The sequence below is a fragment of the Sander lucioperca genome, chromosome 17 (assembly GCF_008315115.2).
Source record: "Sander lucioperca isolate FBNREF2018 chromosome 17, SLUC_FBN_1.2, whole genome shotgun sequence".
NCBI classification, from domain to species: domain Eukaryota; kingdom Metazoa; phylum Chordata; class Actinopteri; order Perciformes; family Percidae; genus Sander; species Sander lucioperca.
In genome coordinates, this window is record NC_050189.1 from 29,916,358 (window position 1) to 29,940,504 (window position 24,147).

General features: G+C 39.9%; 1 protein-coding gene across 1 annotated transcript; it reads right to left on the reverse strand.

Annotated features, from left to right (window-relative positions):
* Positions 1 to 3,842: 3,842 nt before the first annotated feature.
* On the reverse strand, positions 3,843 to 23,794 carry LOC116044004 (arrestin red cell-like). Its single transcript, XM_031291062.2, has 14 exons — positions 23,540 to 23,794; positions 13,866 to 13,896; positions 13,682 to 13,742; positions 12,729 to 12,773; positions 12,445 to 12,641; positions 11,968 to 12,095; positions 10,924 to 11,059; positions 10,757 to 10,841; positions 10,192 to 10,264; positions 9,288 to 9,425; positions 8,970 to 9,053; positions 7,939 to 8,015; positions 6,984 to 7,038; positions 3,843 to 5,618 (listed from the first exon to the last, which is right to left on the reverse strand). The coding sequence occupies exons 1-14, from the start codon at positions 23,560 to 23,562 to the stop codon at positions 5,519 to 5,521; spliced, it is 1,233 nt and encodes a 410-aa protein (XP_031146922.1). The 5' UTR covers positions 23,563 to 23,794; the 3' UTR covers positions 3,843 to 5,518.
* Positions 23,795 to 24,147: the final 353 nt, after the last annotated feature.

Here is a 24,147-nt window from a genome sequence, read left to right on the forward strand (position 1 = left end):
AACTAAGAAACCCATATTTCTGATATAGACATTTAGAAAACGGGTCAAATTTGACTCGAAGACAACACAAGGGTCACACATTGCTGTGGAACAAATGTGGACGTCACTATACAGAAAGCTGAGTTTGTTCTGAACATTTTGACATATAATACATCAGGATCAGGTTATATGCACACAACAAAACCTCAAAAGGAGAATTCAAGAAGAAATGTAAAAATGCCCGTAGACCTCAGAGGGTTGGCAACGTTTCGGTACTAGACCACCTTCAGGCAAATGCTGCTCTAGCACCGAAACGTTGGCTGAACTTTATATTTTTTTCTTGCAAGTTAGACAGCGTGCAGGAGTTTCTTTGCAACTTTTGAGCCGCTTGTCCCCCTCCGACGCACCTGTCTCACGTTGTAGATGTGCAAAGTATTTTTCTGTACTGCTATATCTGCCGCCAGCCTTCAAATCTTTTCATAGATCCCTTTTTTTATTGTTAAGTATCACATAAACACAAAGAACAACTCTTGTGTATAACAACCCTTTTTTTCTAAAGTAGTGTATGTTGCATTTTGGGGTCTATTTTGTAGGGGTGTAAACCACACGATAGGATATTATATCGATACCAAACGATAAGATGTTTGCTGATATCGTAACGATACAATTTCAATTCAGGGGCCTGCGACCGATATGAGGCGATGCATAAGCCTATTTAAAGTTCTCATATTATGCTTTTTGGCTTTTTCCCTTTCCTTTATTGTGTTATATATCTTTTTTGTGCATGTTATAGGTTTACAAAGTGAAAAAGCCCAAAGTTCACCCCAAAGGGACTTACCATCTCCAACAGAAAACACTGTTCACAAACTGCTCCAAACAGCTCTATTGTAGTCCAGCCTTTACTTCAGAGACAAACGTGGTCACTTTGGAACACACGTTATAATGCTCGCCTAGCTGCTAGCATGGCACGCCTTCATACTCTGCTTCTGACTGGCTAGTAGTCCTTACCTAGGTACTGTCAGGGCACGCCCTCATACTCTGCTTCTGACTGGCTAGTAGTCCTTACCTAGGTACTGAGCATGTGCGACTCCCAACAAAGATGGAACAGAAGTGAGATGTCTCACTCTGTAGCTAAAACAGAGAGCTCAACACACAGGGTGAAAAGAGGAGCTGCAGCAATGTGCAGTACAACAAAAAATAATGTGTTTTTTGATAATTAAACCATGTAAACCTATTCTGGTACAACCTTTAAATACAATGAACCTGAAAGTGAGCATAATATGAGCACTTTAACACAGTTTTTTATATATATATATATATATATATAGCAAATAACAGCTCAAATTTGATTTGACAGTTTCATGAGCTCTTCCAGACATTTAAATTAATAACAAACTACTCTTAATAAAAAAGAATAAATATAAAGTGGGAATTTCAAAATAAAGGCGCATTTTCACTTTGTATCGATAATACTGGATGGTTGAGGATTGAAAAAGAGACAAAAACTTCGAAGAAAAAAAGACAGTAGAAAACAGGAAGAAAGGCAAGAATAGGTCGAAACAAGCGACAAAACCTTCAAAAAAGGTGACAAACTTCAAAAACAGCGACAAAAACTTTGAAAAAAGTGACAAACTTTGGAGGAAAAAAAAGAAGTAACTACAGCCTTGGAACTGAAAAACACATTGCAAAAAATGTCATGTACCCCCTGCAGTCCTCCAGAGTACCCCTAGGGGGACATGGACCCCCTGCAGTCCTCCAGAGTACCCCTAGGGGGACATGGACCCCCTGCAGTCCTCCAAAGTACCTCTAGGGGGACACGTACCCCCATTTGAGAAACACTGATTTAGAGTAAGGGACAAACTCTTCAGTTCTGAGCACAAATATCTTGATCTGAGCCCAGTGAAAAGTAAACTCTGGGCTGTCCATGTCCTGGATGGCTAGTTCACTGACTCAGCAAGGCAGACACAGACTATTTAGGTGACTCTAAAGCAGGGCTGTCAAGCTCATTTTCACTGGAAAAGAGAATCCCATCTAGGGCCAGACGTGTACAGTTTGACATGCTTTTAAATACATACTGTATACAGTGTTTTCCCTGGCTTTGTGGAAAACCTAGGTGAACGTATTTGGGCGGGGGGGGGGTTTAGGTGTCATTCCTCAAGAAAATGTGACATTTTTCAAAAATAAAAAAGCAATTGCCCCATACATTTTGTGTCTTGTGTTTGTTTTTGTTTTTTTGCATCTCTTTGTAGTCGTGTTTTATCGCTTTTTGGTCATTTTTGTTTTCGTCTGAGTTGTTTTGAGGGGAAGTTGTCATGACCAAGACATCCTCTGGTAATGTCACTTTGATTAATGTCAAGTTGTCATAATCAAGACAACCCAAACAATGTCAACTTGTCATGACAAAAACCGAATGACACTTACTGACGGAAGTCATAAACGTTTATGACTTGTTTATAACGTTTATGACACGTTCATGACAGTGTCATGTCATAGTTATGACAGTGTCATGTCACGACTATGTCGATACCTTCAAGTAAAGTGCTACCGTTGCTTTTTCCAACTTTTTTGTGGCTTTCTCAAACGTTTTTGTCACTTTTTTGTTTAAAAACATTTGTCTGTTTTTGCAACATTTTGTTGCTTTTTTGTCATTCATTTCGACTTCGTACGTCAGCAAAAAGTTCCTTAGTCATCATAGATGATCATCATCATTTATTTTTTTTACAGCAACCTGTTTCACAACCTTAAATATGAAAACTCTGCTTCTGGGGTAATTTCTGAGTCTCAAAGTCGGTAAATCTGCCAAAATTCTGCTTTGAGTGTGGCGTGTAATTGGAGTTTGAAAACCGTTTCCCGTCATTTTAGTTTGGCGCACGACTAGACAGGGCCAAACTTTATTGTGAACCTAAATTAATGTGGACAAAGTCTCCTTTGTCTTCAGAACCTCCAGTGACGTATGCAAAACCGTCCTCAATAACGTTCAAAATGTCATTCCGCTTGTCCTACACCCTTCTTAAACCTGGACTTGTTTACCTTCTCAACAACGTTGTGTTCAATGATGTAACACGCAGCTGTCCGCGATTCACTGAACTCCGTTACCCCGAAAGCTTTTGTCATGTTTCACGTCAATTCAAGATCACATCACCCCATCATTTGACAGATTATTTGTACATTTTATTAAGTAAAATAACATCAGTCCAATAGTATCTTGCAATATGTTTTATGTCGTGAATTCTTCAATTTACCTGCTTTATAAATCTGAGGTTTGATTATGATGATAATAAGCTGGGGTATCTTACACTTGCATAGCTCACATTTACATCTCAGTGAACAAAAGAAAAGAGTTTTTATGATCTGAAATCATGCATCTTCATAGATAGAAAAAAAAACACTGGCAAACACAGACTGTGACACAGAATTCAATACTACACAACGATTACAGCCCATATGATGGCGTGGCAGATGATCATCGCAGATTTATCACTATGGGTTGGTTTGTGTATATATATATATATATATATATATATATATATATATATATATATATATATATATATATATATATATATATATATATATATATATATATATATGCAAATAAGTGACTGAAATGAATAGCCACAGACATGTTTGATAACATTGTCGCCATTACACACTTTGTCCACCAGAGAGCACTGACAAGTACTTTTTTTTTTTTTTTTTTTTTTTTACACTTAACAATTTTACTCTGATCCTTTACTGAAGCCGAAATACCACAATCTTAAAATACTCCACTGCGAGTAAAAGTCCTGAATTCAAAACGTCAAGTTTCCGAAGTAAAAAGTACTTATTTTACTTCGTTTATTATAGAATATATTTTGGGTTTGTTTGTGTTATCGATGCAGAGCCAATATTAAATATGTAGTGTATACTACTGGGTAGACGAGCAGTATAGTACTGCATCATATATATGTATATATATATATATTTTTTTTTTTTTAAAGTAAAAAGTAACAAAGTGTCAAATGAATGTATTGGAGTACAAAGTAGCCTACTATTTTTCCCTCTGGTATGAAGTGGAGTAAAAGTATAAAGTAGCGTAAAATTCAACTCCACCCCTCAAAGAATCGGAATTGAAAACCGGAATTGAAAGGAAGAATCAGAATTGTTAAATTCAAAACGATGCGCAACCCTAACGCGACCACTCGCTCACTGTGAATTCTCAGGACAACGACCTGCTCTATTCACACATGGGCTCAATCCATTCATTAAAATTACACAGGCGGCTGAAGTTCACGTCTGCAGAGTATGTGTTAATGGGACTATACATACAAAAAAAAGGTCTTTTCCAATGATATGTGTTCCACAAAATACAAAAAGAAACCTATAAAATAATATTGGTTTATGTAACTCTACCCGCTAGCTAGTTGTGCTCCTGATATAAAAATGCATTTGATTTGTTTCATTATAAAGTGGCTAAGAAACACTCAAAAGGAAACCATAAAAGACAACAGTTGACCCATCCTTGATATAAAAACATCACTCGTATTCCTTTGTTGAAAAGCTAGAATTCTATAAACCTGAATCACAGCAGCATGTACAATACTGACATCAGCAGAATGATGAAAGAGTCAAGCAGCAGCAGCACTTCTGCAGGAACATCTGTAAAACTGTAGCCTCACTTAGTTAAACTCCTGCTAAATGTGCACTACAGTTGCCTGAGTCACTGACCATCTCCTCCTGTTTTTACACAAACATACAACCAGTGTGACTTATAGTGCGTTCCATTTGTACTCGGAGGTCGGAATTTCTGAGGTCAAAGTTGGAAACACGCCCCCCCCTGAACTCAGATTTCTGAGTTGGGAAATTGGACAACCTCGCAGTACCCCGAGCTCAAAATCCAACACGACTGCTCGGCAGTGTCGGACCAATCCCGGAAGTGGAACGTCGTGGATATAGACTAGTTTGGGTGGGACATCATTCCCAGCTCCGACTTCCGAGGTGAATGGAACGCACCAGGGTTTCCCCCAGTGTATTGCAAGCCCACCATGTCTAAGTTGCCCCCCACCAGGCCTAAGCCACTGGGAATTATTTTTTAACATATTTTTAAAACAGTAGGAAACTTAGACAGTCATATTTTCAAATCTCCAGTTAGCTTTTAGCGCTGACTTAATGCAGGGCTCTCTGGAATCTGTCTTATAGCTTTTTAAAAGAAATTCCGTCTATGATTCTGTTATCACAGAAACTATTGGGCTCTACATTAATGGTGCCTTCAGTCTGTTACTGGCCCTCGTAAAAAAAAAAATAAAAAATAAAAAACTCTTGCCACCGGGCTAAAACAACTTTTCTGGGGGAAACCCTGCGCACTATTGGTTTCTTGACTGCTCTTTTAACAAGAGACACATCTAGCAGCCCATACAGAATAAATGGTACAATTAAAGCATGTGGTTAGACTCAGGAGGCTGTCTTTAGAAGTTCTTCTCCGTACGTTCCTGGGGTTGAGGGGTCCCGTAACCTCCCACTCAGACAGCTGACCCTGCTGGCGAATGAGGAGGGGGAGGAGCTAGCAGAAGGGGTTGCCCTCATCCTTGTCAAACGTTATCCCCGTCAGCCCCAGGCGAGCAAAGTCTTCGAACACAAAGTCATCACCAGGAGAGGAAGTACTATAAAGAGAAAGAATGTCATCATCTACCTGGATAAAACATATATATATTACTTAGGGTTGGGTACCACTCACATTTTTTCCGGTACCGATACCGGTAGCTGGAATTCGGTTCCGGTTCCCAACGGTACCTTTGTTCGGTACTTTGCATGGCCCAGAGGAAGAGAAACGTTAACAGCACCGCGATCGCTTTCGGCTCGCCATTAATATTATATTGCAGCGAACGGTGTCTGCGTGGAGTTTGGAAAATTGTAACCATACTTGCAACTGCTTAACCGGCATTGCTGTGACTTACTGTGACTTTAACAAACTGCCAAAGTGACAGGTGGTTTCGCTCCATTTGCACCACAGTGTGTGTGTGTGTGTGTGTGTGTGTGTGTGTGCCGGAGCCCCGCTCTCTGTCAACATGCAGAAAGGGCAAATAAGACCAAACACTTGCAAAGACGATTTTTTTGTGTGCAATGTTTACATCCCTGCCTTCATGACTTAAGGGTAACTTCAGTTTTTGTCAACCTGGATTCTATTTTCCTATGTTTTTGTGTGTAAGTGACTGATAGGAACAACAATCTTTGAAAATGGTCCAGTATTAAGCGTGAACGCTGTAACCGGCAGCCACAGACCGGGCTGCAACGTAACCCTATGGGGCAAATGTGCATCGTCAGTTTGGTCCACCAAAAGTGCTGTTATTGCCAAAGCCTGACAACATTATGGAAAGGAACCCTACAGAGATAGACCTCTTTGAGACCTTTCTGTTTAACCAGAAACAGTTCTGAGATCGCTAGCGCTAAACCCACCAGATTCCATTAAAAAAAGCTATTACTTTAGCATGTATAGAGCCAACATATTTTCACATGTAAAATCGGTAAACAATGTGTTTATTTCAACCAAAATTAGAGTTGTGATGGTGGAAAAGTGGAAATACGACCCAAAACGGCTTTTCATAGTTTTATTTTGTTTCTGTAGACTTTGAATGATGTGTATTTTACGATGCTAAAATGAAAATGAAAAATATTTACATGGAGTCTGGTGAGTTTAGCGAACGCAATTTCGCAGATGTTTTTATGTTTAAAAAAGGATCTTACTCTTTAACAGAAAGGTCGACCTCCTTAGAAATCCTTTCCATAATGTTGTCAGACATTTAGAATATTAATCTGAGCACTTTTGTGAAGGTAAATATAAGCTCGACAGTTGCCCTATTAACTTACATTGTAGCTTGTTTTGCTGACTGCCTACTGCAGCGATCTCGCTTAATACTGGACAAATACTAAAGATTGTTGTTTCCTTCAGTCACTTAGACACAAAATCATAGGGAAATAGGGTCCAGGTTTAAAAAAAAAAAGAAAAAAAAAAAAAAAAAAAAACTTACTTCATCTCAAACTCTATGAGGTTTGTATCCACAGTAGCATCAGCCTCTGGAGCAACTACAAACAAGAACACATGAAATCATTCAATTACATTTTAATCCAGACATCTTCAACAGGCGGTCCTCAGAGTTACTGCCCGGGGGAGCAAGTTATTGTTTAATCATTTAAAAAGGAAAGAAAATATTTGGTAACACTTTACTTGAAGGTATCTACATAAGAGTGACATGACACTGTCATAAACACATGACACTGTCACGACACATGAACTCTAACCCTAACTTGTCATGACAAAAACCGAATGACACTTACTAAAAGAAGCATTATGTCATAAACGTTTATGACTTGTTTATAATATTTATGACACGTTCATGACAGTGGCATGTCACTCTTATGTAGATACCTTCAAGTAAAGTGTAACCAAATATTTTTCCAAAAATTGAAATATGTCTGAAAATATACATAAACACAAGTCCAAGATATTATTAGCAAAGATAAATGGGCCTATTTGTGATTTGTTTTTCATTGAAAATGTGATGACAGGCTACTGGCCTGTATGTAAGGAAGCCATCCACAGATACAGTTAAGCTTAAGGATTCACCGTGCTACATGTATGTTTAACATTACAACAGCATGTATACATATATGAATACGTCAATAATTATTATTGTATTACCTTAGAATGCATGGCTTTAGGCCGCCCTACATGTTATTGTAGGCCCAGTTTAATATGCAACTCAACTTTTTAAAATATCTGTAGTAGGGGGTTCCTGCTCCGTCTCTCTTTCAGCTAGTGTGTGTGTGTATATGTATGTATGTATGTATGTATGTATGTATGTATGTATGTATGTGTATATATATATATATATATATATATATATATATATATATATATATATATATATATATATATATATATATATGTGTATATGTGTGTGTGTGTGTGTGTGTGTGTCCTACCTGTCTGTGGTTGGGAGCTGGGCTGGTCTAAAGGTTTGGGATGCATCAGGACGAAAGGAAGTTCCACTGCTACATCCCTACACACACACACACACACACACACACACACACACACACACACACACACACACACACACACACAGATAGCCCTTACAATCAACTAAACAACCTTGTTACCAACCACCACATTAAAACCAACACTCAAAATAGTTGTGACATCAAAATCGTACGGAAGTCCTGACGGCTCGTTTAAAGACAGTTTGTGATTACGGGCTGTGTGCATTTCTCTGTGGACTGAGCGTTTCGATACTTTCAGATTTAGAATCAGAATACTTGTTAAGTTGCAGTTGCTCACAGTCAGATTCAAGGTAAACATAAGAGTAAGAAAAAAAACCTAGTCAGTAAGTGTATAAAGTAACATAGCTACAGTGCAAGAAATAAAAAAGCAAAGTAGAAGTTAGGTAAGATTAGGTTAAAAAGATTAGGTTGCTAAAACAATGGATCTTTCACAGTATTTATATAGCAGCTTGACCTGCCTTTCACCTGCAATAAGGCAGGTTCCGCCAATCACAACGAGTGATGTCACACATACCAACAGCTTCATGGCAAAGTATAGTTACAACAACGATGGCTCATCGTATTTTTTTTGGCTTTTCGCAATTTGCAAAGAAGTGACTAACTACGTATCTATGTCAAACTATGGCTAACTTAAGTGTTACAGGTCCATACACGTGAAGCCACTTTCACTATGACATACTGTATGTATAAAAACAGAACTATTCGTCTGCACAGCTTTATCATTCTGACAAAAAAAATGTGTATCTTTTTTGTGTACTCAATAGTTTTTCTGTGAATCTACAGTTAATGCATCTGGCCCCTGGTACACCTGAGACACCAATGTTTACCCATATTTGAGACCTACTCTTTTCTTTTTTTATTTATACACACTATATCTTTCCAAAGAAAAACAGCAAATCCTTTGTTCATTATCAGAAGCCATTGCTGTGAAGAGCTCGAGTGTGTTCACCTACCCTCCACGAGACACCACCAGTTTGACTTTGACTCTGTAGGAAACCAGGATCCCCATCGTCTCCTTGTTGGTCCCTTCTTTTACTCTGCAACACATAGGACACATGCACAGTTTGAGTTTTTTTGTGCTTCTGTGCATAAAATGTAAACCCTTGTGTATGTATGTATGTATGTATGTATGTATGTGTATATATATATATATATATATATATATATATATATATATATATATATATATGTATATGTATATGTATATGTGTGTGTGTGTGTGTGTGTGTGTGTGTGTGTGTGTGTGTGTGTGTGTGTGTGTGTGTGTGTACATGGTGCTGGAGGCCAGGTTGGTGTCTTCATGCTTTAGCTTCCCATCCAGGGCCAGTCCTCTCTTTTCCCTGTTGGTACCCAGCATGGGGGTCAGAGTGTAGACCTGGCAGGAGGTGGAGCTGGGAGAAACCTGATCACTGGGGTTTGGGGGTGGGGGGTAAAGGTCAGGGAGGGAGGAGCAAAATGGGAAGGTTAAAGAGTGATCCATTTGTAATGTCTGTTGCTCTATACTGCATACTTGCAATACAAAAAAAATGAGACTTTGAGCAAGGAAGTTTATTCTTAAGTGCAAAAGACAGCAAGAAGCACCAGCAGGAAGCTGGTAGGATATGTTGGTAGCTTTTATTTCAAATGGTCAATTATGTCTGCTTTTGCATACAAAATAGTCTCATCTGCATACTAATGCAGTTGACAATTATTAACGTGCTTGTAGTTATTAATAGGGATTGTAAAGAGAACAGGACCTAAAATGGATCCCTGTGGAACCCCTTTGTTAATGTTGAGAAGTGCCAACATACTCATAGGGGCTAGACAGCCATGTTGCTATATATCAGCCGATATTAGCTTCTGGCAGATATGTATCAGTATCTGTGTATATGTTGGCCGTTAAGGAACAAGAACTTGCAGTGCAAAAATGCTAAACTAGGTTTGACGTCATTTAGAAACTGTGTCACCTTACCATATTTTGTTCACCAGAGAGCACTGACAAGTTGATTTGTAACAATTCTAAAGAAAGATTTTGTTTATGTTATGTGTTTATGTTATATATCGGGCGACATATCGTTACCGTATTTAAAAAATAAATTAAAGAAATACCTATAAATCTAGATTGGTTTCAAGGAATTAAAGAATGGAATTAAGCGTGCATAAAAAAGGAGGATAACAGTATAGTAAATAACTCACTCTGCTTCAACCTGGGCAACTGGACACTTGTACTGAGCCGTGGAAAACAGACAGATGTCAGCATACTGACGAACTGAGGAGCAGAGAGGATAATTGAATGTTAGCTGTTAAATATTAAATAATATAAATGAATGTTTCTGTCTAACTATCAGTAGGCTATGTAGCGACAGCAGCGCAAACTGTGAATCATGATTGGACGAGACAAAAAACTCCCCGGTATGTGATTGTCATGATTGGCCGTCAGTCAAACCTTTCTATGGCAACACGTTAACATCTAATATCCCTGATGAAGCCACATTAGTTGGACCATTTCACCACAATTGCTGCGTCTGTGCCACGAGTAATCACTTTTGGATTTAAAAAGTCCATGCAAGAAGGAACAAAATGGAATGCTGAATGCAAGGGTTAGGGTTTTTTGGTTAAAAAATAGTGGTCTCGCATTGCCAGACATACCTCCACAGGCTGCGGAGACTTACTTGGGACTTGGTCACAACATCCATCAGTTGTTGATAAAGTGATAATAATTGAAACAAGGGTGCGAGTGTCTAAGGGCAGGTGGAGTTACCCGATATCTTCACCCTCTTCACACTCTTGGTGGAGTTGTTGGTGACGTGGACGTTGACACTGATGGGCTCGCCATGGTAGTACAGCTGGAGAGAGGCAGAGACTTAGCAGTGTCTGTGTGTGTCCCAGTCATCAAATAGCAAATCAATGTGTGTGCGAGTGTGTTACCTCCTTATCCAGTGAGACCTCTAGGTGTAGAGATCTATCGGACATCAGGAAGCTGCGACTGGTCTCCACCATCGGCTGTGGACCTGGCTTCTCCGGAGCGTACTGAACCTTCCGGATCACTAGTTGCACAGAGTTCCTACATACACAGCAGGTTCATATACATGTACATTTATGGAAATGACACACCACACAACAACAACAACATCATCATAGGTATTAGTAACAGGGACTGCCGTACATTGACAGGGTTTCTGCAGGTTTTGCTAAGTCAAATTTAAGACTTTTTAAGACCATTATGAATGATTAATATTCTAAGTGTCTGACAACATTATGGAAAGGAGGTTGAAAGAGTAAGATCCTTTTTTTAAATATAAAAACATCCGCAAAATTGCGTTCGCTAAGCCCACCAGACTCCATGTAAATAATCATTTTAGCATCGTAAAACACACTTCATTCAAAGTCTACAAAAACAAAATAAAAATATGAAAAGCTGTTTTGGATCTTCTTTCCACTTTTCCACCATCACAACTCTAGTCTTGGTTGAAATAAAACACATTGTTTACCGATTTTACATGTGAAAATATGTTAGCTCTATACACGCTAAAAGTATTGTTTTTTTAAATGGAATCTGGTGGGTTTAGCGCTAGTGACCTCAGAGCAGTTTCTGGTTAAACAGAAAGAGGTTTTAAAAAGGTCTCTGTAGGGATCCTTTCCATAATGTTGTCAGACACTTAGAATAATCTGAGCCTGTCAGAGGCAAAAAACTGAACTTTTAGTGGACCAAATTGAAAAGATTGTTCTTCCTATCAGTCACTTACACAAAAAACATAGGAAAATAGGGTCCAGGTTGAAAAAAGAAAAAGAAAACGGTCGTTACCCTTTAAGACCCCGCGGAAACCCAGATTGAGAACTGGGCATTCCAAACTGGTGCACAATATTGGCTATTGGTTGGTTTCAAAGAATGTCATGCCAAAGAAGAAACTTTTTTTTCAGTGTAGTCTCTAGGAGTGATAGTTAGGTAGCTGGTGTCTGAATGTGTTAAACCTTTGGTGGATCTTCTCCTCCACAGTCTTAGCACAGAACGCTCGAAGCTCATAGTCCACGCCACACGCCTTCCCGGTGTCCTCTGCGCCCGGCTGGAGGGTTACTGAGCAAGGCAGGTTCTGGGGGATCTGCCACGTGTCAAACAAAGTGAAATCTAAATGGCAGCTCTAGGTGCACAGTAATATGGAACACTCTAAAGCTAAACAATACACGTACCTTATCTTATGCCACAAGTCACAGCACTTAAAAATATGTGAAATGGGTAAGAGCAGGTTGGTTTAGTTTACTAGCAGTGCTGGTTTTAGAGCCTTTTTAGGGGGGGCTCAATCCCAATCATTTGATAGAGTCAAAAATGCACAATTTGAAAGTGAAGGGGGACACAAGCGGGATTTTTGAAAAGTGTCCCCAGTGGAAACGGCACCCTAGTCTCTCCATAACACAACACCAGATCACACCTGTTGCGTTTAGAAGGCTTACAGTGAAGTGGAAGGGGTAGGCGTGCTGACCCAGCTTCTTCAGCAGCCTCTCCTGCAGCCGGCTCAGAGGCGTCTTTTTCTCCTGCGTAGGAGGGAAGACCTGGACCGTGCTGACGTACAGATCCTTCCGGAAGGAAAGGCCCAGGACATCCAGGTCCTCCCGGCCGTAACGAAACGCACAGGTCAGAGTCGCAAACACTGGAGGATAAGTGATTAAACGGGTGGTCAGTGGACCGGTCATTCAAGTCCCTCTGTTACTTTGTGTCTACCTTCGAACTTTCTTACCTTTTCGATCTTTCAGATACTCTGGTTCTATGAGGAGCACTCCGTCTAGAACACACACACACACAAAATAGTAAAATAAACACTTAAATGTGTATTTTGGATGTTTTTTCCCCACTAATCTGAAATAGCCCAAAACCTCAAAATTGAAAAATGATGTATTTTCCTGTAAGGTCTCGACTTAAAGCTATAGTGCATAGTTTCTGTCTCCCCCATGAGGAATTCTAACAACAACACTGTCGGAACATCCACATGACGCAAGCCTGCGGTGATCTCGCGCCACTCCCACCCCTCCGTGCAGTTGCTAGTAGCCAAGGAGGACACGGAGAATTTAAAAAACATGATGGACTCTTCAGAAGAGGTCATTATCTTGTAGTTTCGATGTCGTCTTCGTCTCCGAAGCTGAACGCTGCCGTTGTCCTTTCTCGGCGGTGACGCGAGACGCATCACTCGAGTTGCTGCGCGCGTAAGTCGCCGGACGACACCATTTTGTAAACATAGCCACACTGAGAAATACAGAGAGCGTGTTGTGGAGATGACAGGCTTAATTAGCTTTGTTGGCAATGGCTTGAATGTAACGGACGTTCATAATATAAAATAGTCGCGCACCATAGCTTTAAAACGTACATCTTTAAACCCAGCCCACAGTCTTTTCTTAACCCTAACTAAGTGGTTTCACCCAGCAGGCTAATGCCAAGGGGTCCTGACCAAGCGTCAGTATTTGACGAGTCGGGAGCGAGAATGTGTTGGATATTCTAAATTTGAAAGTGACCCTAAATGCACCATACGTGTTTGGGAATTGGACTCTTAAATAAGGGAGGGTGGTGATGATGATGGTCCTGGATGAGAATGATAGTCTTGTGAGTTCAAGTCTGATCTAACTCTGACTCTAAACTAAGTGTGTGTGTGTGTGTGTGTGTGTGTGTGTGTGTGTGTGTGTACGCATTTGGACTCACCGACTGGATCCACGTGGTCTAAGTGGTCAACAAAGTCCCGCTTCCCTAGATAAACTGTGACCTGTGGAAGAAAGGAGACAGACAGAAAGGAAACGGAGGGATTAGGATAATCCACGAGAGGAGATGTTCCAGATAGGAAGAAACACTGAGAAGAGCCCCCACACAAACATATTGTATATCCCACCTTGCAGTTGGGGCTGGACTTCTTAAAGACTCTGTTGAAAGAGGGAGAGAGCATATCTTATTAACAGTGTGTGTATGTAACTCAAAGTTGGGATTCATTTATTAATACTAGCATATTAGCAACCTGGGCTGAACTCTAGTTTTATACAGTTCTATGGCTCAACTACACAAATTCAATGCAGCGCAGTTTGAAAATGTCCGCAACATTATATTCAAGCAACTGCTGCAGTTGATAGCGATACTTTAGTGTTGACTATTGGTGATTTTCACAAAATATTTACACAATGAGATGTTTGATAAATAATCATCAGTAATGACTAAGTGGGTAAAGGCAAATAGTAGAACAGCTAGAACAGTCTGGTAAGTTCAGAAAATGACATCACTTTACTGTATTGCAGCCTTAAACACCAGGAAAACACAACACTTGTGTCATATTACCATATCCAAAATTTAAGACCACATCTAGCCTCATACATCGATACCGATATAATATCGATATATTGCCCAGCCCAGGCTGGATCACACCTGCGTTGGTTCTTTCAGATCTCACAGCAGCCTAGTTTGAGACTTTTGCTTTATTTCCCCTTTTAGGACATTTGCCATGCGTTAGCCTTGCGACTTTACTTACAGTCAGGTGTAGGGCTGCAAAATGGAATGGGAATATTCAAGGTTGAAACTTTCCAAGGGAATTAACGAGAGTAAAGTGGAAATATAGGAGTTGTTTGCTGATAAATACCATGTACTATTATGCAGATAGAAACACATCTTTAACCATATCATAAGCAGACATAATTGTAAACCTTTCTCATAGAAAAGAAGAAGAAAAATCAACAATTTAAAGTTGAACTTTAAAAGGTCCTATGACATGCTGCTTTTTGGATGCTTTCTGAAGTCTCTTTTATACAGACCTCAGTGGTCCCCTAATACTGTATCTGAAGTCTCTTTTATATAGACCTTAGTGGTCCCCTAATACTGTATCTGAAGTCTCTTTTATATAGACCTTAGTGGTCCCCTAATACTGTATCTGAAGTCTCTTTTATATAGACCTTAGTGGTCCCCTAATACTGTATCTGAAGTCTCTTTTATATAGACCTTAGTGGTCCCCTAATACTGTATCTGAAGTCTCTTTCCCGAAATTCAGCCTTGGTGCAGAATTACAGCCACTAGAGCCAGTCCCACAATGAGCTTTCCTTAGGATGTCCCATTTCTGTGTCTGTAGCTTTAAATGCTATTGAGGAGGAGAGGGGGGGGGGCAAGGTGGAAGGGGTAGCCTTGACCAACTGCCATGCTTCACTTGTTTGAAAGCCATGATGTCTCTCTCTCATGGACAGGCCAAATTCTCTGGGCGGGCAAAGCAGAGAAAGGGGAGGTAACCTTGCTCCTTATGACATCATAAGGAGCAAGATTCCAGATTGGCCCATCTGAGCTTTCATTTTCTCAAAGGCAGAGCAGGATACCCAGGGCTCGGTTTACACCTATCACCATTTCTAGCCACTGGGGGACCATAGGCAGGCTGGGGGAACTCACATTAAAAACTCATAAAGTGACATTTTCATGCCATGGGACCTTTAAAATTAAAAATTAGTTGACCCTCCTTAAAAAATAAATAAAAAAAGACTTCTCTCCAAAAATTAAAGTAACTTCTTAGATATGATCCCACGGAGAGTCTCTGATGCCTTATCTTCTATGCTATGTTATCTATGCTTTTAATTTGTATTTCCCCCCCCAAATAAATCCACTATCAAAATGTATGATTTGTATAATTGAAATTATGCAAAATTCCCGAACTTAACTTTTAAAAGTTCAATAAATTTGCCGAACCTTTGCAAGACTGGCGCGTTTAAATGTCCGATCGAACTGCATTATGGGCAAAGTAGGCGTCCAGTTTAGAAGGAGGAAGAATATGTGGTTCTGCTGCACGGATAATGGTGCAATTCGGTGCGAGTCCTAACGAGGAGTTGATGCATAGACTAAAAGTAGTCTCGCATTACCAGACCATCCTCCACAGCGCTGCAAGGGAAGGTCTGGCTAGTCCACACGGCATTCTGGGATGGGAGGAAAACGTGCTCTGGTTTATTGGCATTTCTTTAAACCAATCACAATCGTCTCGCTAAGCACCGGATGGAGCCACGGTGCCTCTGCTAAATAGTCTCAGGAAGGAACTTGTTTTCGTGAAACATGTGTACATTCAAAAGTTGTTTTAGTCGTGCAACAGAAAACTCAGATTGGACAGATAGTCTAGCTAGCTGTCTGGATTTACCCTGCAGAGATCTGAGGAGCAGTTAACCATAGTCCTCAGAAATCCCAAAAGGAGTTTAGAACGGCAACACAAAGAAAGAGGAAGGGGACGGACATCCTGCTTAAATGAGGGACATCCAGCGGAATTTCCCGCAGGACCTGAACAATCCCGGAAGTGGAACATCGTGGATATAGACTAGACTAAAAGTAATACCAAAACATCTGGCAGCGTCAGAAGTCAAATACATTTTTCCCAAAGATAAGTTTCTGTCATTTTAGGTAGTTGTTTTCATGCTGACGATTGTTCAAGTGTTAATTTTTTTTCTGATAAGTTTGGTTTTTATTATTTATTTGATGCCATGAAAACGAGTTAAAACGTCATGATTGACAGGATATTTTGGCTCTAGTTTTGTATAGTGGGAGGAAGTGGAGATCAGACCCCCAGGTACAGCGCTCAGCCTTACAGCCAATTCTGTCCAGTGACCACTGGCAACGAAAAATCCACCCCCGCGGCCCAAAAACGATTTTCCCCATAGGCCACCGCCATTGTAAAAGAGACATCTGTAAAACTGTCAAACTGCTGCCAGGACACCTTAAACTTTCTATTCTGAATTTTTAATCAATGGACTTTTTATATTTGAAAAAAAAAAAAAAAAAAAAAAACATCCCTCTACACAAACATGTGACATCACTATATTCTCCCGGGGCCAGTGGGAGAAACTACTGTGTATATTAACTGGGCTGCATATCAGGTAAGTAAACCCCGAAAGCGTAGAAACTTTTTTGCCATATGCGCCCAGCGAGCCAATCCTTTGAACTGAATTGGTGCCATTTTGGGGTCCAGTATCCAGTTAAAAAAATACATCCATGGTGGAGACGCATTCATCTTTACATACAGTATATGGTCCTAACCTCCAAGTCCCAAGGATGCCCCCCAAACCTCCCCACTTCTAACCAAAAACACTCACTCTGGCCAATACTGCGAACATTGCCACCACACTAGATTTGCTAAAAGCTACAGTTCACTGACGCCAGTGACATGACCACTACACGGACAACATCTGTCCATGTAGCGTTGCCTGGGTTTCACAGTAAACAAGGGAAACAATAAGGCCTGGTTAGTCATATGGTCTATAAGGACAACAACAAGCTGTGAGTGTAGAAACTGTGGATGTCATTACACTCCAATACACACTCGCAGCACAGTATAATAATTTGGCAGTTTGCCAATTAATGGCAGTACAATGAACTGTAGGACAGAAGGTCACGATAAACTACGACTAAATGTGTACCGGAGTCTTACACCGTGTCTCAAAACGGATCCTGGATGACATTTACTCTCAACAGTCTCTGTATGTGCAGCAGAACAGAGCAGAGGCCTGTCTATGACCATGTGGGCCTGATTAGATTACAGTACACAGCATGGAACATTCCCGATCCTGAGACATCAATCATCACAATGAAAAACTGCAAAAGCACTCGACAAAGAACAATGGCATTAAACGGAGAACATGTTTTTAGAGAAACACACTTGAGGAACTACTCCAAACTTATTTTAAGGAAATCACCACCCTCTGATTCTCTTACAGTGTTAGATATCACCGATCTGTGTTGTAAGGCAAGACAAGATTACTTGTATGGGACCATTCAAACATAAAAGGCAACTCAACATGCTTTACATAAATCATTACAAACTAAATTTAAAAAGACAATGGGAAGGAATAGAACTAAAACTAAAAAAAACAGTCTGCAAGCTCCCATGAAATGGATTATGTGAATGTAGAATATGCACAGCATTAATATTTGGCGTCTAGGCTCTGACCTCGTGCCCAGGAGAATGTACACTCAGAGCTTACAGGTGGCAGCTGGATAGCGGTGGGTCTTTCCAAATGTAAATGGACTGTATTTATATTGCGCTTTTCTAGTCTTAACGACTACTCAAAGCGCTTTAAAGTGCCCATATTATGAAAAAAACACTTTTTCTGGGATTTGGGGTGTTATGTTGTATCTGTGGTGCTTCCACACACATACAAACTTTGAAAAAAATCCACCCATGCTGTTTAGAGTGAGATACAGTTTCTGAATGTGTCCTGCCTTCAGTCTCTGGGTGAGCTGTTCAAAATCGGCACGGCTTGTGACATCACAAGCCGAAACGAGCAGGCTAACCGCAACCATTAGCTCGTAGCGTTAGCATGCTAATGCTAATGCTAACGCTAGCATGCTAACGCTAGCATGCTACCTCATTCTCAATAGCAAAGCACTGCTACAACACCACACAAGTTCACCATAATCTACAAAAGAACTACTTACATGTGCGCCCTCATTTAGAAGTCTCCCAGCTAATCCTGCCTTGTAACTGACCGAAGTTGTAGAAACAGCCTTTCTTTTACTGTCTATGGAGCTAGCTAGCTGACATGATCTACATCTGAGCTACTGGGCATGTGCAAGTGCAATCAAAGATAGTACAGAAGAAGAAGAAGAAAAGAGGTCTCACTCTGTAGCTAAAACAGAGACCAGGTGAAAAGAGGATCTGCAGCAGTGAGAGAGAGCGGTGCAGTACAACACAAATATGGTGTTTTTTGAAAATTAAACCATGTAAACCTATTCTGGTACAACATTAAAATACAATTATGAACCTGAAAATTAGCATAATATGGCTGCTTTAACATAGTACAGGAACCATTCACCATTCACACACATTCACACACTGGTGGCCGTGGCTGCCGTACAAGGTGCCACCTGCTCATCAAAAAATAAAAGCTGTACGTACATTTGAATGAATGAATGCTTTATTTCGAACACGTAAAAGGGAAATACACTAAAAGCTAAACATTTGAGTGTAATCTGCATAATTGGGGTAAGTGTTGGTGTTGTTTTGCAAAATTTGAGCTTTGTGGGAGCAACTGAGGAGGCCCAAGAATCGAGCCCTGAGGAACTCATCTTAGGTAAACTTTTGGGTGCCGTGTGGCACTAACGATTAGCGTCATTGTCACTTAATTTGTCGATTATTGTTTGCTCTATAAAATGACAGAAAACGGTGAATAATGTCGATCAGTGTTTCCCAAAGCCCAAGATGACATCCTTAAATGTCTTGTTTTGTCCACAACTCAAAAATATGTTCTGTTTACTGTCACAGAGGAGAGAAAAAACTAGAACATATTCAGGAATCAGATCTTTTTTCAAACTAATTATTGGATTAACAATATAGTTGGTAATTGAAGAAACAGTTGACACGTAATTGATTAATCTTTGCAGCTATGTTGCCATGCCATTGGCCAAACAGCCCATTATTCCAAAGACCCATTAGTTGGATGGCCCGTTATTATAACTTAGTTCACAGAAGAGCTGAAGTTAAAAATCAGCTGAAAAGTCTTTCAGGAGTCATACAAAGTCATATGATATGATTTATGCATTATCTGTTAAATTAAGCAATACGTTAAGGGTGTTTGGAAAATAGTAAGGCCGGCAGTCACTAACCTCCAACTCCAAAGTGTGTATTTTAGGAGCAACAGGCTTTCGGAGCAGTGGGCTTTTTGGTTTTCAGGATAACAGGCTGTCGGACTATGTGCTTTCGTTCCAGGACATTTTTAGAACTATTCGGGTTTCGGAATAATGGGCCTTCAGACCAATGGTCAGTCCCCAGTTTGGGTACGTTTTAAGTACACAGACAAGTGTGTAAACAATGTCACCCACATCACAACTACATCAGAATCAGAAAAGGATTCATTGCCAAGTAAGTACCACTTACAAGGAAATTGCCTTGGTTCTTTGTGCATACATAAATATATTACATTTTTAGACTTTTAGACTTGAATGATTATTAAAAACAAGAACATTAGGGGTTACAGGGTACAGTTTTACTCTTATATTTAGTATTTACATTAACATTAGTCCAGCAAGACCCAGTTAAGTCAAATCACTTGTCAAGTTGTTTTCCATTCAGCTAACACGCAGGCGGGTCAAAAGCAAAGCAAAGAAAAAAGAACAGAGTGTCTGTACTTAAACTAAACAGGAAGTGGGTGAAGTATTCCAGGAAATGTGGACAGTGAATACTGTGCGCCAGTGGTGTGTATGCCAGAAAAAGTATTTTGTGACCCACTGTTGAGACTAATCTGCCACTCGAGAAGATTCTTTCTGGCCTACAAGCAGAGCTGTTGTCAAGACCACTGAGGCCATGTCAGCTTTAAGTTTTTGCACACTGCTGCACTTTTAAGAACATTATCATAGTGCACGTCCAGGAATGTGCTGCCTTTAACATTCTGAGGAAAGAAAACAGGGGCAAAGAACAAAATGCCCATCCTGATTACCAACGAAAACTTCCATTACTTCCTTAACACGGGACGTGTGAACCCCTTCCTGTCAACCCCTTATCCTAAAAAAGGCCCAAAAAACGTGATGTCATCATAATAAAACTACTGAAGTCAGCACTGAGGACAGGATATATCCCTGCCAAAGCAACCCACAATGTCATTTAAATGTTGTTCACACTCTTACGCTCTTAGTTTGACAAAACTTGCTGCTATAAACTGGCTGTTCTAGCCACAAGTGGAATTAAAATGAAAACCAAATAACCAAATGTTAAGCGATTTGAAAGATTTGGAAATGATCCAACAGCCAGGCCTCCAAAATGTCGCAATTTTTCCACAACACGAGAAAGAATCAAACTCTAACCCTTCCCTATTCCCTATAAACACAATGAGTGCTCATTCAGCACAAAACTCCCCCATAAAGAAGCTATTATCAATGCTCTGTGCTAAAGATATCAAAAACTAACTAAAAACTAATTCCATGTAATTTAACCCTAAAATCAAATTCTACGTCACAAATTTGGGTTTTGTTCAAGCAAATTGCCCATAAACAACATCGATGGCTCTATACAACCTTCATTGCAAGTAAAGAATCAGGAATTTTGGTTGTTTTATTCAATTTTATTTAGCATTTGAAAAATGAAATGGTGTGAAAACAGTATCCTGACTAAGCTTTGGACAGTCTGTAATTATCCACTAAATCGTAACTATTCATAATTCACAATTTCAGTTTGTTTTTTTTATATAAAAAAATGAATGTAATGGCCAGTATGAACAGGAGGAATAATCACAGCAAGCAAAACATCTTTCACAGTACATGTTAGCACTTCACTATTGTTTTTCACAGACTTGAAAATTTGTGAAACTATCCTTTAACAGCAACGTGACAAACTCAAGGCCCAAAAAACATGGGAAACTGTTTTTCAAACTGCAATTACGCAACACATTTAAAAGCACAATTTGGCAGATTTCCTGACTTTGAGACTCAGAAATTCCCACACAACCATTGAGTTTGCAGTGAGTTGGCTAAGTGCTAGCCTACTTATCAAAACGCAATCATTGTTTTGCCTGATTTGCTAAATCCTATGATGGCTAAGGACTTTTTTAGGGCTTTCATGTGAAACAAACCAGGGTTTTTCCTGACTCAGAATAGGCCTTTGGGGTGACTACACACTACAGTAAGCACGATCGGTCCGCGTACAGTAAAAGCAATGAGTCTGTGTTATCTTATTTGACAGAAATCTACACATGCATTCGTCTGTTATTTCTGACAATTTGATAAACTGTGTATTATGCTTGAGTAAATAAAACCCCAATTAACGTAGTTAAACAAATAGGCCTAATTTCTGATACAGCCTGACTCTGGAGAATAAAACTGAGATTAGCGCTCATATTCAAGTTTCTGTTCTTCTTGTTTTACGGTTGTTTAGTAAATTCCTCTTAAACACATTTAGAGAGGATTTGAATTGCTATTTTTATTTTCAATTGTTATCATTTTGGTAACTTCCTGGGGGGCGGGCGCCAGAAATTCCTCTATGCAGGAAAAACCAGTGGTGTAGTCTACGTGATATGCAGGGATACCCACTAAGAAAGCTCCAGGATTTCCATATACCCACTTAAAAATGCACAATGACACGCTACAACATACTTTCCATTATATGTTTAATATATTTTGAATTGTCATCTGTGTTTTCCTTCGCATAGGCTAAATAAAAAAGGTATATCTACCATAAGTTGGTGCAAAAAAAGTCTATCAGATTGCAGGAAATGAAGTCTGTGACGCTCAAAATTTCCCTGGGGGAGGACACCCAGACCCCCCCCTTTGATATGTCCAGTCTGATCCATATATTTATATAGTACAGTATACCCACTAAAATACATTAGACTACACCACTGGGAAAAACCCTGCAAACTGTAAGTGAGAAGGCTTTATAATGGAGGTCAAAAATATTTGAATTTTCCGATTAAATAAAAGCATGTCAGTAAACTATACATGTCTGGCCCTTGGTGTGATTCTCATTTTCCAGTGTGGCCCTTAGTGAAACTGAGTTTAACACCCCTGCTTTAAAGCCCCTGTGATTTGAGTAGCCTATTGGTGTCTTTGGCGACTCCTAGTGGTGGGCTGCTATAGCCACCTTCACCAAATCTGTCAAATTCTCCTTTATCTCCACTATCTGTATCTCTCGTGTAATCATCGTTTTTATATTGAGACCTTTGCATTGAAAAATGCAGACAAGACACAGAAATAAGTCGGCCTGCCTCTACAGACAGCACGTTTGCCGCTGCTGACTTCAACTGTTGTACGAAAAATGCAACACTGTAGACGAGAAGCTACTTTATCAGCCAATTCTGAGAGTTACAATGTAACGTTATGCAACGGGATGTTCAGTTAAAATGCACCTTGAAAAAAACAATAGCCTCCACGGTAAATAAAAGTGCTGCCTACCAAACACCTGTCGGGTTAAACAAAGTTTGACTTCTGTCTATATTGAATTATAGCCTACTGTACCTATAGGCCTATGTGACTTGAATAATCATCCACGTAAAAGTAAAAACGATTATTAGCTTACTGCGAGGCAACAACTGCGGCTACATGCCCTACTGCTGGTAGCATACTCAACACCCCCAATACGTCTCATTTTCTCATATGAGGAAGTTACGCCAGACTCCTTTCCAAAATGTATACATTTTAAGGGAATTTGACGCGGCCTTGTTTGTAGTCAAACGCAACAGCTGCATACATGACAGGACAATAATGTAAACTTCAGTGAGCATCCACTCTTCAATTCGGCATTACTTTTACGGTCGGTGTCGTTGGAATATTGATATATTTAAAAGGAAAAAAATCAACTTCCAGTCCTCCAAAATCCATGGCGAAGCGAGAGTAGTGTGAATCTGGTTCGAATTTCGTAGTGTCTTTCGCACACAGGCTACATGTTTGGCTATTTCGGCGATAAACAGCAGAGATTTCATTTGTCCTTTTTTTTTTTTTTTTTAAAGGAGCTTGGATAGTTCCCTTTTTTCTCCCACCTTTTTCTTCTTCTCGAGTTAACGGAACGTAGGCTATAGCCTACGTCTTCTATTTCCATCCCGTGACAGCACACATTAGCCAACTGGATGATTCTCTTACCTGGTCCCCGTTTTGTCCCCCATCTCCTCAGTGCTGTGTGGACACTACGTCTAATGTACGCTGCTCTGTTGTCAGTGCTGGTCCAGGCTGTGTGCTGCTGCTGCTGCTGCTGCCAGCTTTTTGGAATAAGTCAGCCTGTTTCCGCAGTTTAGGGACAAAAACCACGCCTACACATAATATGATGGGCACGACAATCACTCAAGGCACTTTAATACACCTGCAATCCCAATGCATACACTCTACTACTAGCATTAGCTAACAGTAAACAGTGGTGGCTAAAGTAGCCTACATTTACTCAAGTAGTCTGTTCCTCAATACATTTCTGAAGTAGGCTATACTTGTACTTGCACTTGCACTAAGTGGTGGAAGTAGCCTACTCAGGTCCTTTACCTAAATAAAAGTACCAATATCACAATGTAAAACTACTCCTTACAATTATAGCTAAAGTATTCAAAGTAAAAGCAAAAAAGTGCCATGAGCATAAGTCATCAGCTGTTTAAGTTGGAGCTATAGACTGAGACGTGATGGTTCCCAACATAGGGGTTGGGCCCCTCCAAAGGGTCACAACATGAATCTGAGGGGAAGAAAAACAAAGTTATGGTACACAA